The sequence below is a fragment of the Callorhinchus milii genome, unplaced genomic scaffold (assembly GCF_018977255.1).
Source record: "Callorhinchus milii isolate IMCB2004 unplaced genomic scaffold, IMCB_Cmil_1.0 Scaffold2, whole genome shotgun sequence".
Lineage (NCBI taxonomy): Eukaryota > Metazoa > Chordata > Chondrichthyes > Chimaeriformes > Callorhinchidae > Callorhinchus > Callorhinchus milii.
The window spans coordinates 36,408,845-36,425,653 of record NW_024704743.1 but is presented as its reverse complement, the minus strand read 5'-3'; the positions used below and the strand labels follow the sequence as shown (position 1 = coordinate 36,425,653).

General features: G+C 42.8%; 1 protein-coding gene across 1 annotated transcript; it reads right to left on the bottom strand.

Annotated features, from left to right (window-relative positions):
- Nucleotides 1–8,229: 8,229 nt before the first annotated feature.
- Nucleotides 8,230–15,492, bottom strand: cckb (cholecystokinin b). Its single transcript, XM_042332265.1, has 3 exons — nt 15,429–15,492; nt 11,467–11,724; nt 8,230–8,660 (listed from the first exon to the last, which is right to left on the bottom strand). Exons 2-3 carry the CDS (start codon nt 11,720–11,722, stop codon nt 8,524–8,526), a joined length of 393 nt encoding a protein of 130 aa, XP_042188199.1. The 5' UTR covers nt 11,723–11,724; nt 15,429–15,492; the 3' UTR covers nt 8,230–8,523.
- Between the last annotated feature and the right edge of the window lie 1,317 nt (nt 15,493–16,809).

The window sequence follows — 16,809 nt, the reverse complement described above, 5'->3', positions numbered from 1 at the left end:
TGTTCACTAATCTGTTACAGAGCAAATCAACTATCTTTAGGAATGTTTTCCTAGCTGTAACAATGCCATACAAATTTACATTTATGTAGTATCTTTCACGTCAAGAGGATGTGCCAAGGTGCTAAACAGTCCAGGATTTGGAACTGGGCTGTGGGGGGGGTCAGGGGTGGGGGATGGGGGCTGTCTGAAAGCGCAGTCAAAGAAGGTCCTGAGATGAACTTTGAAGGAGGCAAAGGAAGAGAAGGGGCAAGTCAGTGGGATTCCAGGGTGAAGTTTCAGGGAGCGGGACCAGATATGCTGACCGTAGATGGCGGGGGATGTGAAGTAGGCAGGTGCCCACTGAGGTAGAGTAGGGCAAGAAATTGGAAGGATTTAAAGGTTAGGATAAGAATCTTGAACTCAAGCCTATCAACTTACTGCTGGGGGATGGGGAGCCAGACTAGGATGGGAGTGAAAGTTTTGTGGGAAGTGTGGGAAAGGATATAAACTGCGGAGATCTGGATAGCCTGCAGCTTGTGAAGAGAAGAGGTGAGCAGAGTCGCTGTAATATAGCCTGGATGTGATGAAAGAGTGGATTAGGGTCTCAGTGACACAACAACAACAACAAAATTACATTTGCACAGCGCCTTTCACATCAGGAGGACGTCCCAAGGCGCTGGAAAGACAGAGTTTCAGACCTGAGCTGGGGGTCGGGGTCGGGGAGGGTAGAGGGCAGGTGGGGAAGCAGGAAGATCGAAAGCACGGTCGAATAAGAGGGCCTTAAGATGGGCCTTGAAGGTGGCAAGTGAGGGGCGGCAGAGTGGCAGGATCTTGAACTGTATCCTCTGTGTGATGGGAAGCCAGTGGAGTCGGGCGAGGATGGGGGTGATAGGGTTCACGGAGCCTAGTTCGGGAGAGGACATGGGCTGCAGAGTTCTGGATGATCTGCAGCCTGTGGAGGGAGGAGTTGGGGAAGCCGACAAGCAGTGAGTTTGTATAGTCAAGCCTCGATGTTGTTGTTGTTGATGTAATAAAAACATGTATGAGGGTTTTGGCGGCCTGCGGTATGAGACAATGGCGGAGCCGGGTGACGTTGCGGAGGTGGGGGAAGGCAGAGCAGGTCATGGTACAGGTGTGAAGTAGAAAGGATAGTTGAGGGACAAACAAGACCCCAATGTTCCAGACTGGCTCAGTGAGGTGGAGTGTGCAACCATGGATGGTGATGCTGTCAGCGCCTGAGGTGAGGAGGTGCTGACGGAGCCAATCAGGAGAGCCTCGGTCCAACGGGAGAGGTAGTGGCAGACGGGAGGAAAGCTGAGGGGGTCAGAACATGGATAATAATAATAATCCTTGCATTTGATATGGCACCTTATCACATCGTTGAGACATCTCAAAGCGCTTCACACAATATACTGTAAAGTGAATTGCCTGTATATTTTGTGGGTAAAATTGATGTGATGTTTAACGGAATTTGAGAGTCCAACAAGACACCAAGGTTCTGCACAGACTACGAGGTGGAGCGTGCATCTATATACTGTAGTTTGATGCTGTTTCACCTGTGATGAGAAGGGAGCCAAGCAGGAGAGCCTCTGTAACGTTCTGTATTGTTATTTAAATGTTATGAAACTGGACAAGAAGATCTGATTGCTTCTGCTTGACCTAATTCTATCCGTTATTAACTGGAAAAGGTGGGAATTTACTATAACATTTTACTATTCCCTCCACAGTGCATACATGTAATAGGAAAGGCAGCCTGTTAGTGGGCAACACATACTGGAGCATAATCCACACTCTATAATGGCCTGATTTTCCCCTTCAGTCTAGTGACGCAACTAATTTTCCATTACATTTGGTTAAATTAGCTCTCCTCCCCCCGGGAGGAGGGGGAAAAAGTAGAAAAAATATAGTTGACTATTTTCTATCCTGTTAGATAATTTTCCACATTAGTTACAGACTCCTTAAGCTTTTAGACTAATTGCATTTCTAGGAAATTTTCAAGATCACACACCCTGATGCTAAAACTAATATTAAATATTACAGAATTCATTGTTATCCTGAAACCATTCCATTAAACACATTACAACTTTGCCTCCCTGCCATCTGTTTCTTTCCACACTATTCTCCCTTCTAATGTCTTACAGCTTCAACTTTAATTTTACCTCTGGCTATCTTGTCTTGTAAAATCTATTTATATCCTTTCCTCCAAATCTCATAGTTAAATCACTTTACTTCTGTTTACTTACTCCTAAACTCTCTCTGTCTACTCTGTCTACTCCTACAATTATTTTCTTTGGGTATGTTTTATTGTATAGCACAAGGAGCACAGTTACAATGTACCATAAAATAGAGACATCATCTGCTTTATGGCATAATTACATCAGTTTGTGTGAGTCTTACAGGAGTCTTTAAAAAAAGATGCACTTTAATAAATTGCTACAAGCACAGAGATGCAACACAAATTCCTATTTCCTAATCCGAATAAGACACATGCCAGACAACAAATCACATAACAATGAACATTGCAGGATATTGGATTTCTCTCAAACATTTTCCATGGCGTTAACTACTTTCTAGCGTTCAGTACTATAATTTCTAAAATGTCTGTAGCAATCTAGTTTCTTTCCAGAGCTCGGTAATATAGTTAATTATTTTTGTACTTTTTCTTTATTCAATAGCATTTTAATTGCCAATTTCCTTTCTGCTCTTCTGAAGCTGTTGACTCTTTGTTAGGTAACAGATTCATAGGCATCATTTACCCTTTGCTATCACAGCCAATTAGCCAACAACAAAAAAACACCATTTGCGTCCTTCATGCGGGAAAGCATCTCGGAGCACTTAACAGTACCTCTCTGCCTCCACCCTTGACTCCAGAACCACTGCTGTCCTGACAGAATGTCTGTCAGACATCTATTCCTGGATGAGAGCTAACTTTCTTCAACTGAACGTCAACAAGACTGAGGCTTTCCTAATTGGCCCCCAATAGTGTTTCCACACCTCAGGCACCGACAGCATCACCATCAAAGAATGCACACTCCATCTTGCTAAGCCAGTCTGGAACCTTGGCATCTAGTTTGACCCTCAACTGTCCTTTCTACCCCACATCCGTGCCATGACCCGCTCTGCCTTCTCCACCTCTGCAACGTCGCCCAGCTCCACCACTGTTTCACACCGCAGCCCACCGAAACCCTCATACACGCGTCCATAACAACCAGGCTTAACTATGAAAACTCCCTGCTTGTCGGCCTCCACAACTCCTCCCTCCATAGGCTGCAGATCATCCAGAACTCTGCAGCCCATGTCCTCTTCCACATCAGGCTCCGTGGCCCAATCACTCCCATCCTCGCCCGACTCCACTGGCTTCCCTTCACACAGAGGATAGAGTTCAAGATCCTGGTCCTCCCTTTCAAAGCCCTCCATGGCCTACCTCTGTGATATCCTAACTCCCTACCAACCTGTCCGCTTCCTCCGCTCAGCGGGCTCCAGCCTACTTCACGTCCCGCCTCACTTACTCCACCATTGGCGGGCGGACCTTCAACTATTCTGCCCCCACCTTCTGGAACTCCATCCCACAGTCCCTCCACCTCTTTCAGAGCTGTCTCAAGACCTTCCTCTTTGAACGTGCCTTTAGTCACCCTCCACCCTCCCCAATCCCAACCCTCAGTTTGGGTCCGAAACATGGATTGTCTATCGCCTTGGGACATCTTCCCTATGTGAAAGGCACTATACAAATGTAATTTGGTGGTGGGTGTTGTATGGTTGGAGGTGGGCAATGTGGCAGGAAACCTGTCCTGGTCAGGGACCTGATGAAGGGTAGGAAGGACAATTGGGGTTCGAACCTGATGCCTGGGCTGGGCACTGGTCTAATAATTCTGAGGGAAAGACCGAGAGGTAAAGAAGATCAGGAGCTGCTCCTACCCAGCTACCATTGGTGCCTCCTCATCTCAAGCGCTGACCATATCAATCTCCCTGGTCACTCACCCCAACTTAAGGAGCCGGGTGTATTTGACTCTCATCTTTCCTTCAAACCTTTGATCCCAGCTTTGACCAGGTCTGCCTTTCTCCATGTTTACATTATTGCCCTCCTTCACCACAATCTCCCACCTCCAACAAAGTTGAAACTCTTAGCCACATCTCTGGACTGGACTTTTCCTTTACCTGACTTGGCGGCCTCCAACTGCAGCTCAACCATCTACAAGCTCCAGACCATCCAGAACTTCACCACCCACATCTCTTTGCACATCAGACTCCACAAGCACATCTCCACCATTATCACTTGGCTTCCTCTCTTCCAAGCTATTGGGTTCAGCGATGCAGTCAGCAGTGGAACTAACTATCCCGTTAAGACTGGGACAAAAGGTGCAGCCAGAAAAGACCAGCTTTTCCTGTTCAGCCAAAATATAAGGTCGGGAACCTGAGAACAGGGGGACTTGAGTCGCTTGTATTCTATGCTCAAAAACGTATTTAATTACTGAGGCAAAAAGGCGTATAGCTTTGCATTGATTCAATAAACTTAGTTACAGTAGGCAGGGCTACAATCGACAATATTTTGCTTGATAATATACGTCACAGTGGTGACCATATCAGAGTTCTTAGGCAGCAGGCAAAATTCTCTTGTATTTGAGGGCACTGATAATAGCGGGTGTTGAATCTCTTACAACTCTTACATCATCAATGTCTCCCTCTTTTTTNCTTCTTCTGATATTACTTGAATGTTGGGGCCTTGAATGTGAGAATGTGCCAAAATGTAGCTCAGCTGTACTTCTTTATATCATGGTTCCCATCAGTGCATGTCAGCACCATTTCACCCACCTGATTATTTTAATCACTGGGCTGACTGCTTAAAATTACAACACTGCACAGCAGCAATTCATTCAGGACACAACAAACTACAGGGGCAACAACAAATTCACTTCTTCATTCTTAGACAATTTAACTCTTTCATAATACAATACACAGCATGTTGACATCTTCTCAGACCACTTTATCTAGAGTTACCAGAATGACACATCTGTTACACTTAGACGGAACAAATAAACAGATAAAAGTTCTACAACTCAATTTAATTTAACAACATTTTATACAGCAAAAACAACAACTTGCATTTATATAGTGCCCTCCACGGCTGGGCTGCATCTCAGAGCACTTAACAATGGCGGAGCCCGAGGGCGAGCCAGGGGGAGGGGGAAGGTGACAGTAGGAGCGGTCGAAGAGGAAGGTCTTCAGGCGCGACCTGAAGATGGGGAAGGAGGGTATGAGGGAGGGGTTTAAAGGGTTTAAAGGGCTTAAGGGGTTTAAAGACCTATCTTTTTGTATGCTCTGTATAATCAAGCTTATGATCTGCAAGTCTTCTCGACATGCGCTAACCAGCTTGTGCAACCTTCACTTAGTCAAATCAACGTTTATGATCAAGACTGGAAGTCAGCTCAACACCAGCTAACAGGCATAAGAATACTTAACTTAATTAAAGCATAATTCACTTGTCGCTTATATTGCATCTTCCACACAGGGACATCTCCTTAAAGTTCTTTGGAGCAGGTTAGTAGCAGTCTGAGCTAGAGAACCAGCAAACCAACTTTAAGATCCTTGCCCTTCCTCAAATGCCTCCATGGCCTTGCGCACTCTATTTCTGTGGTCTCCTGTGATACGACTTCCCAGTCACTTCCTCCTCTGCCATCTTCATGTCCTAATCCTCCCCCTCCCACCACCACTCTGCCCCATTTAACAGGTGATCTTTCAACCATATTGCCTCTCCCTCCAGCCCCCATAGAACCCTTCCAAAATTCCTCCCATCTCACCCTCCTCAGTCTCTGCTTTCAAAACCTGTTCAAAGACCTATCTGTCTGTATGCGCCCATGGCCACCTCCCCTACCCCTTAGGTTTACATGGCCTCAGGTCAGCTGTGACTTTGTTTAGACTTGTATACAATGGCCATATTGTTTTATTCAATCCCTTACTTATATTAACAATCCAACAACAATAACAACAGGTTTTTATAGCGCCTTTCATGTCAGGAGGACCTCCCAAGGTACTGAACAGTCAGGGATCCACACCCAAGCTGGTGGTTGGGATCAGGTGGGGTGGAGGGTGGGGAGGGTATGGGTTTGAGGGTGACCAAAGGCACGATCAAAGAGGAGGGTCTTGAGATGGGTTTTGAAGGAGGCAAGGGAGGAGGCGAGGTGGAGGGACAGTGGGATGGAGGCAGAGAGGCTAAAGGCCCACCCGCCAGTGGTGGGGCGGACAAGACGGGGGATGTGAAGCAGGCCGGAGCCAACTGAGCGGAGGGAGTGGACAGGTTCGTTGGAGGTTAGGAGGTCACAGAGGGAGGATCAAGGCTGTGGAAGGCTTTGAAGGTGAGGACTAGGATCTTGAAGTGTATCTTCTGAATGATGGGGAGCCAGTGGAGTCACTGAATCATTGAGATTTGACTCACTGTATTAGTTACTTTAGGAAAAGGTAATTGCCCCTTAATTCCCAAGTACTTTCTAGTACAATGCATATATACATTTCTGCAGCACCTTTCACTTAAGGATGACCTCTCCAAATGCTTGTCACCGCTGCCTGGACATCTAATCTTGAGGTGGATGCTTAAGGGAGGGGATAAAATAACCTGTGTGGTTAAAGAGGTACATTTAGAGACAGGCCTTGAATTAAGTAACTAATCTATTGTTATTAAGTTACTAATCTATCAAATAATATATTGGGGTCTAATTTGTGGTATTTCTTAATAGTATTCCTCATGTCGGCAGATGGGAACTCGTTCTAGATTATATTGTGTCAGAGTGGCGTTTCATCCTTCAAGTGTAACACAATTCCAGTTTCGGTAAGAAGTCTCAATTTGTGCTACTCAGATTACTTATTAATAAATCCTGTGTCCTTATTAAAGTATCTTGTTTAGGAAACACGAAAAATACACAATAATGTTAAGTTGCAAATATAGTTATAATAATGTTTGATATATTTCCTTATTACTTTATTGAGACATCTCAAAGTGCTTCACTAGATATATTGTAAAATAGATTGATTGTAGTTTGGGTGAAATAGTATTCATGTCATTGAATTATTTTGGAAGCACCAAAATTCTTCTGTATGTATGAACATCCAACTTATTCACTTTACAATATATTCTGTGAAGTGCTTTGAGACGTCTCGAAGATGGGATAAGGCGCTATATCAAATGCAAAGATTATTATTGTAACATTGCACTTTCTCAAGGAGGTAGTGTGAGCCACACTGCTTATCATTCCCCCATTCCTCAGTACCTAAGACTAGACAAGGTAACATTAATGTGAAGATGCCAAGTTGGGTTTTGCTGCTAGATGACTTTGTGATTTAATGTGTCAGTTTGGTTAAGTTGGTAGCATTCTTGTGTTAGTAGATTGTGGGTTCAAGTCCCATGTTCTTCATAGGACTTCATAGTCTCAGATGGTTCACACTGCAAGGGAGTACTGGGGGTGTCACTGGGTTGCAGGAGAGTCTGACCTTCAGGTGAGATTTTAAACCAAGATGTAATAATAATTGCATTTGATTTAGCGCCTTATTCACATCTTCGAGACGTCTCAAAGCATTTCACGGATTATACTGTAAAGTGAATTGACTTTATATTTAATATCTTCCTGTGCACCTGTTACAGTATCCTGATCATATAAGTTGACTATTTGTAGAACCTGCTTTGGCTGTTTGTGAGAACTTGCTGTGCGCAAATTGGCTACTGTGTTTTCCTACAAATACATTGCATTGTGACAGCAAATTACTTTGTGACGTTTGATTTTATATATGACATGCAATGATTAGATATTATACACAGATACCTTCTTTGTGGAATTATTCATCAACTGATTGGTGAAGTCTGACAAAAAAAATGTGAAATCGTGAAACGTGGGGTGAATAATTCAGCAAAGTTGATTGATCAGGATCAAACCTTCCTTTCATTTCAATGTTGTGCACATTGCTAAATGGAAGAGGATTAAAGGATGAGTTGTCACAAAAGGTCAGTCATTTTGTTGACAACAATAAACTCAATAGGATTCTCCTAAATAGTTTTGCCCACAAAATACACAGTCAACTCACTTTACAGTATATTCTGTGAAGTGCTTTGAGACGTCTCAACGATGTGTTAAGGCGCTATATCAAATGCAAGAATTATTATTATTACTTTATTATTATAGTTCTTCTCCCCTCTCAATAATCTAACAGTTTAACAACACACACAGGATTGCTGAGTAAGCAATTGCTGACATTTACAGATTGTAAAAGATAAAACCAAGTTTCTGTTCTGCTTTCTTTTATTGTGACATACTAAACAACTCAAGGTTGACAGAATGAGATATTTTAAATTATTTTAATGTCATTAGTATTGATAAGAAACTGGTTTGAGACAAAGACTATTCCGTAAAAGTCCGAGTTTGTATATTCCATCATACAATCTTAGAAACAAATTTACATTGAATGGCATAATAAATAGATCATTTTTAAACACTAAAAATTAAGACACCAAATTAAAGTTCCTCTTTTATACAGCAATTAGAGCATATTGATTTGTACTTTTTATGACAAATATTCATACTCTTCAGCACTGCGTCGACCAAAGTCCATCCAGCCCATGTAATCCCTGTCACTTAGCCTATGGGAGTTATCCACCTTCTGCGATTTGTTTCCAGCAAGGGCATTTTTTGCCAAAGAACCTAAAGAAGACAAAGATGAAAATTAGATCTGCAGTCTTGCATTTATTCTTGGATTCTAAAGAAAAATAAAGGAAGTGTGATGCCATTTTAGGTAGCCTCCAAAACTTTGGCTCAGATGCAGCCAGAACCAATGAAAATAAGCATGAAATACATCTGGAGAGTCTCCGTTCAGTTCCTAGTGGGTGTGAGGTAGCAGCATACAGCTACTGATAATTTGGCAAAAATGTCATTAAATTGGTAAGCCAATGTGGGAAATGAAGACTTCACATTGGTGAAGTAGGAAGTGCTCATGCTCAAGAATACTGTTGAGTTACAGAGGAAACCTTAACCCCAATTTATATGACACTGTAGAGCTTGATACAAGTAGTGGATACCAACAATGGAAATGTTTCCTTGCCCTACTCTTAATAAATATAAAAGTGTGAAATAAAGATTATATTATGTAATTACAAAACACCTAGTCAATGTACTTTACAGTGGGTCCTGCAAAGTGCTTTATGACATCCTCCTGATATGAATGGTGCTATTGCCTAATATAAGGTTTATTATTATTATTGTGTGTGTGTATATATACAAAAACACACACAAAATGTGGCCAATTCACTCAACTCAGTGCAGCAGTGTGCTGTGCTACATTGATAAGATTCATATTCTCAGTTTCAGATGAACAATACAACATCCCCTTACAGTAGGTAATTTGATGAAAATAGAGTGAGATGATTTCCTTGTAAAGGAAGTCAGTTTGCATCACTGGGACTTTCTCCCGATGTGAAAGACACATTATAAATGCAATTTGTTGTTGTATATAACAATTGATCAGTTCCCTTGGTGGGAGCTAAGAACAGGTCTACTTGCTGGCATCCTTTGCAGCCTTTCCTTCAGAAATATTGATAAATAATCCTTGCATTAATAATATTCATTTGATAACTAATCCTTGTTTGTCACATTGTCTCAAAGTGCTTCACAGTTAAGTGTAATGACTGAGCATTTGTACGTGAACAAGAGATGTTACTTGGGTGGATCTTACAGGAATAAATTGTGAATAAATTGGAAATATGACAGTTTCTAAATTGTGATATTTCTTAATAAAGACAATGTCCAACAACAACATTACTGATTCTATCACTTCAGAAATTACTGCCAGAAAAAGTAGTCATCGGTAAATTTCGCAGATGTTGTGAAATGTTGGTCATCTAGTAACAAATGATACATTGGGAATTTTATAAGAAATGGGAGTGCATTTTACCTGTGGAACTGAGTTATGCTAACGTTTAAATTAGTATGTCAAACAATCAACTTGCAAGCACCTGCCTTATCATGACCATGTGTAATACAATTGGTGCAAATGGCAATGTTAAACTTATACATATACATCATTTGAGATAGGGTCAACTAGTACTCTGGTTCTTTTCAAATTATGGTTCTTACTAAATTTCGGTCTTCACATAATGAACACATTTCTCCTCATTGCTGTTTTTTTTCATATTAATCCTGATGCTCGTGGTGGAGAATGACTGCATTGCTGATTTTGAAAGAAACAAATACAAGCCTCCACCTGACATGAGAGGGAAAGAAAGCTACAATATCCTGTGTTTGTGACCTTGATAAGAATAGTGATAAGATGTGTCATTATTTTCTGCTTATTAAATGTAAAATGAATAGAATATCAGTGAAGAGAAATGGGCCTTCAGAAAAATAAAGTGAGAAGAACTGCAAATTAAGCACAGGAAATGTGACCTGCTCCTTGAAAGGAAATTGTGTGACATAACTGTTCATACAATAACATATCAACAGCGCAGTTTTATGACTGGGTTTTTCTTTAAGATTTTGTCAAGGAAAGTTTTAATGCAGAGGCCTGAAGAGACTGGACAACTTACAACTTTACTAACTCGACTGTCTAAATCCCTTGCTTCCTCATTTTTAAAACGACTAGGTAAACACACAAGGAACTGCCCAGCAGCTGCCATTACTGGAGCATTTCAGGTTTATTCCTATTAATCCCTATTATTTTCCAATAAGCTTTGTGCAGTGGGTGGTTCAAGCCAGCCACTGAGAACATCACGAGTTTTTGGGGAACATACACAGATTCTATTAGACAGTCTCAGTAAAAGAATAGCAGAAGCTAAGCAGCAGATTGTCAACCTGCTTGGAATTCAGGAAGAGTATGCCTGTCATATGTCTCAAAGAGAGGGAGACAACTTCATCTTTTACCTCTTCATTAAATTCTTTCTTGTCTTTGATCTTAGTTATTTTTCCTGCCCTTAAGGTCCCTTCCCATTCTTTGAACAAAAGGTGAATGGGCAACCTGCTGCAAACCTGTGCCAAAAGTGCAGTGACTCAAATAACTTCTGATGAGTGTGATCTTCTGCTTTCCATTTCCTTGAAATAAAAATACTTGCTGGTCTCTGAATGTACCTTATTGAGCCAGGCAGCTCCATAGTACTCCAGGGCATTGCTGATGACAACACAGTCAGTCTGGCTCATCGGCAGGACTTGGAAGGGTAGACCAGTCATGGGGGGCAGTGAATCCTCCTGTTAACCCTACAAGCCAGTGTCGGGCATATGTATATTATATATATACACACACACACACATTTCATTTTTCTTGTAAAAATGATCTTTTCTTATAGCTAATCTTTAAGTGGACATAATGGCACTGATGAACAATTTCACCTAGAATATCAGTTTTGTGATGATGAAAGCAACTGTGTTGTAGACATATTTAATGGTGAATTTTAGAAATGTATAGAAATCTGCTGGGTTGCTAAATCTGCCAGAGGTCCTCTCCATCACTGACATGCCTTACCTTTCCTAACTTGCTGAAGGTATCTTGTGAGAAGACCTCCCAAGTTGGGTTTTTCCTCTTTGTTGAACCTTCCCATCTGGAATGGTTTCAGATGGTCAAGAGATTGGGTTTCCCGAGTTTGCTTCTGTTGCATGGTGAGGTTTTCCTCAACCTCGCTAGCTATTGGACTACCATAGTCCGAACCATCAGCCAGTCTGCCAACGCAGCCTGAGGAGAGAACAGCAAGGAACACACACACGCAGATTCCGTTGTTCATAGCTGGAGTAAAGAGAGATAAGAGCAAGATGCAGTGATTAATTTAATTAGACACACCTTTGTATTAAGCAGTATTTCTCAAATCACTACCTTACACAATCAAATGAAGAGGCACAGACATTGGGAAAATCTGAGGTTAGAAATACATGTTGGCAAATAGTGGGAATATTAATCCCTCCAAAACCAAAAACAATAATAAATTGGTCATTTTTAATCTACGACTGTTTGTGGGACATTGCTGTGCGCAATTGGCTGCCGCGTTCACCCACAAATATACAGTCAATTCACTTTACAGTGTGTTCTGTGAAGCGCTTTGGGACATCCTCCTGATGTGAAAAGCGCTATATCAAATGCAAGCATTATTATTATTATTATTTGTTCAATGATGGACAAAATCCCCATTTTTCTGTTGTTTATTGATTATAGACAGTTTATTTATTGTTTATTGATTATAGACTAAATCCTAGCACCAAGTAAAATCCCAGTAAATCGGAACTCAGTTGTTACTCATTTGGTGAATCGTTTCCAGAGATAATAATCCATTCCAAAAAAAAATGTAGACACTCAATCCCTGACTATTTGTGGAACACTGCTGTGCTCAATTGGCTGGCGAGTTTCACCCACAAAATATACAGTCAATTCACTTTACAATATATTCTGTGAAGCTCTTTGAGATGTCTCAACAACATTATAAGGGGCTATACCAAATGCAAGCTTTATTATTAAGATGTTTCCACTCTACATGGACCTTACACCTGAATTATGCAGCTACCTTTAAACATAGTATGAGTCACTGGTTGCAAATACCATCGTAGCTGAGTTTAGCGTGCTGTAATTTGTTGAATGAATTCGACAAATTAATATGGGGGGTTTCAAAACGTAAGTAAGTTTTCTTCCTTCTACATTTTCTCAGAGACAACTTTCATTTGCTGATCAATCATGTTCTGGGTGCAGAAAACCAGATTAAGGAACCTTTATACTCCAACAATATACATTAACACACAACAGTTTTGTGACTAAATTCTGTGACTATAATGTTTTCAGATATTTTCATCCACTAAATATCAGGTTAAGTTGTACAATATCTATCCGGAACATATGTATATGGGCAACATAAAACACAAAATTGCACGTATATTTGTTTTCCTACAAATATGCAGTCATTATACTTTACAGTAAAGCTTGTGAAGTGCTTTGAGACATTTTGACAACTCCACTCAAACACGATGGGGATCACTGAGCAGTGCCGAACGAAAGAGGTAGCATTGAAAGGATTTAACTGAAGGTACAATCAAACGGAAAATACATAGGAAAGCCAAGGCTATTTTGGATGCTTTCTTTCATTGTGATGTACTGAGCAAATCAAAGTTGATAGCATGAGGTAATTATGTTGTTAGTATTGACAAGAAACAGGACTGAGCCAGAGAACATTTTGCAAAAGTCTATCATCCTACAATAAAAATAATAATCCTTACATTTGGTATAGAGCTTCTTACGTATGTCCCAAAGCATTTCACAGGATAAACTGTAAAGTGCGGTGACTGTGTGTTTGGTGGTGAACATACATTCAATGAATCATGCATTACTACAAACAAATATACGGTGAATGAATGTCAGAATAAACAGAGAATTCAAAACAAAAGATTGAGATGCTGGTTCAGTTCAAAAGTAGTCTTCTGACTGAACAAGAAAATGCATCATTGATACCTGTCTAATTCTTATAAGTCTAAAAGTTCATTTCCCATTCATTTTAGTGGAAGCTTAAAAAATATCAGTTCATAGTATATTGTCCACCCAAACCCCAGAGTGTAACTGTAAGAGATGGATCAGTAAGTGCTAGTCCTATAATTGCAAGCGTGAAGCGGTAGCTTTTTACAGTATCTCACTCATTTTTAATCATGTTTTACATGGCTGCCATTAAATGGAGAGGTAACCTCTGACAAGGGTTAATGCTGTGGAAAAGCAGGTCATCACACTGCTAGATCGCTCTGTACTAGCGTTTAAGTGGCAATCGTGGTCTAATACCCTAATAAAGGAATAATTTGACAAACAGATTCTTCAATTGACAGCAGTCTAATACACAGTCAATCCACTTTACAGTATATCCTGTGAAACACTTTGAGACATCTCAATAACGTGATAAGGCACTGTATAATTATTATTACAATATTTTCCAGTCTAAAAATGAAAATAATTTACATTCGGTCCTAGCTTTGGTGCTTTTTAGAAAGCTATAAATAACATTTTTACAAAGGAAACAAGTACTTTGTCATCATTCTTCATATCCAGATATAATTGCTGTTTAGATTATTTTGCTACCAACTGTTTGGTATCCAAGCTTCTCCCTATGAAATGCTGCATTAGTTATGACAGGCTATTTGTACTAATGAACATTGGTTTAGCTGGTTAGTTAAGGAAGGTTGTTTTCTGCATTGAATTTTTGGGGGTCAGTCTGGCGTCCGGCATATTCGGAAACCCATCTCCATGCTTAAGAGTATCCAAACCAAACTGAGAGTTACAGGCATCTCACCTACACATGAACATACCAGAGATATTAAAAAGAACTGTAATCCAACAAATCCAGACCTCGTTGGAAGTCGAAGCTTTTGCAATAGTTAACATGACTTTAACACGTTTCAGTTCGTCAAAATAGAATTGGCTGATTGAGAATTCCAAACCCTACTGTGTGATCTTTTTCCAAGTGACCGTCTGCAATCCGTATTACAAGAATTCGCCCACTTTTAGCTATGACAATGAATAAGTGCGAAGCTGCTAACAGGACACAGGAGATGGCCAAAAAAAACACAGAATCTGCTCTCCAGAACTGACAACACTGACTTGTAACCTGTTCGGCAACAACAACAACAACAACAACAACTTGCATTTCTGTAGCGCCCTTCACGTGGGAAACTTGAGCTTAAAGATCAGAGTTCAGGTTATCATTGCTGTAGTTCTGTCAAAAGCCTTTTCTTACGAAACCCAGGAGCAGCTGCCCACCCAGGCACCCAGGAGCAGCTGCCCACCCAGGCACCCAGGAGCAGCTACCCACCCAGGCACCCAGGAGCAGCTGCCCACCCAGGCACCCAGGAGCAGCTGCCCACCCAGGCACCCAGGAGCAGCTGCCCACCCAGGCACCCAGGAGCAGCTGCCCACCCAGGCAGCCAGGAGCAGCTGCCCACCCAGGCACCCAGGAGCAGCTACCCACCCAGGCACCCAGGAGCAGCTGCCCACCCAGGCACCCAGGAGCAGCTGCCCACCCAGGCACCCAGGAGCAGCTGCCCACCCAGGCACCCAGGAGCACCCAGGCACCCAGGAGCAGCTACCCACCCAGGCACCCAGGCAGCCAAGCACCCAGGGGCACCCAGGCACCCAGGCAGCCAGGCACCCAGGGGCACCCAGGGGCACCCTAAAGGGGGTCACCACTGATGGAAAAAAAAACACAGCGAAGTCTCGAAGAGTGGGATATCTGACAGGAGCAGATACCCGAGACACACGTTTAAAAAAAAAACGAGATCTTGAATGGAAACCAGACTGAAAGGGAAGCATTGGGGGTGTGGGGGGGAGAGGTGTGAGTGTGGGGGGGAGAGGTGTGGGGGGGAGGGGGAGAGAGAGGTGTGAGGAGGGGGTGTGTGGGGGGGGGGGGTGAGAGAGAGGTGTGAGGAGGGGGTGTGTGGGGGGGGGGTGAGAGAGAGGTGTGAGTCTCTTACCTACAGGGCTCGAGTCCCAAAGTCAGAGCAGGGCAGTCCTGGCAGATCACACACACACACACACACTGAGTGAGTGAGTTTCTGGGCTCAGTTCGTGCGCTTCTTAAATACCCTCCCAGACCGGTCCTGGTTTGGTGACTGGTGGACCCTTATCCTGACGCAGCTCAGAGATTACCCCCCGCCTCACTGACCCGGACCACTCTGCAACTGCGATGCATCATATCCCCCCCTTCCCCCTCCCCTCCCCTCCCACACACAGCGACATCCTGCTCACACCTCCAGCACTCACCCCGCCCTCGCAGCCTATTTATTGATTGATTGATTGATTGATTGATTGATTTATTGATCATTGAGGGGGGGGGACATAAAAGAGCCATCGATCCGCTGCAAATGCCTCAACAGCGCAGATGTCGCAACGTTAGGGAGAGAGAGAGAGAGAGAGAGAGAGGCGCACTGTGCATTCCTGGATCACTTGGATTCAATCCAATTCATGGAGACATGAGTGGTGCTGTTTTTTTTTTCCTTTTTAATATATTTTTTTTTTTGACCCCCCCCACCCCACTCCACCCTCACGTTTCTATTTTGCACCACTCTCGCCGCCGGGAATAATCGGAGGCGGAAGAAAGAAAGAGCAAAAAAAGAAAGAGGTGGTTTTGAGAAAGATGACCTGATGATTTTTTTCAACCACAAAGGCACACTCTCTCTCTCTCTCTCTCTCTCTAATAATAATAAATGATAATAATCCTCCGGTCTCAAAACCTTTCTCTTTGACCGAGCCTTCAGCTCCCCTCTCGACTCTCTTCCCCCTTCTCGCTCCATCCCTCCCCTCACCCTGACCATTTCCCCCCTCCTCGCTCCCTCCCTTCCCTCCCCTCACCCTGACCATTTCCCCCCTCCTCGCTCCCTCCCTTCCCTCCCCTCACCCTGACCATTTCCCCCCTCCTCGCTCCCTCCCTTCCCTCCCCTCACCCTGACCATTTCCCCCCCTGCTCGGGTCATGACCCAACTGTGCAGCGCCTTGGGACGTCCTCCTGACGTGAAAGGCGCTTTATAAATGGAATCTTGTTGTTGTTGTTGTATTGCGCCTTCCTGAACTTCTTCAAAGCTTTGCAAAATCAGCTGCTTCCCACCTGCAGGGTGATGGTGTGTGTGTGTGTGAGAGAGAGATGGAGGGGTGAGGGAGGGAGAGAGAGAGAGAGAGCTCCTCTTCCCCCTATGTGCTGGGCTCAGCAGAGACAGGCTGGAGATGATGGGGGTCTGTGGGTCTGGAGAGAAGCAGCTCTGTTTATATAAGCTCAAGCTGTGATCTTTTGCCTTATTATAATAATAATAATCCTTGCATTTGATATAGCGTTTTTCACGTCGGGAGGATGTCCCAAAG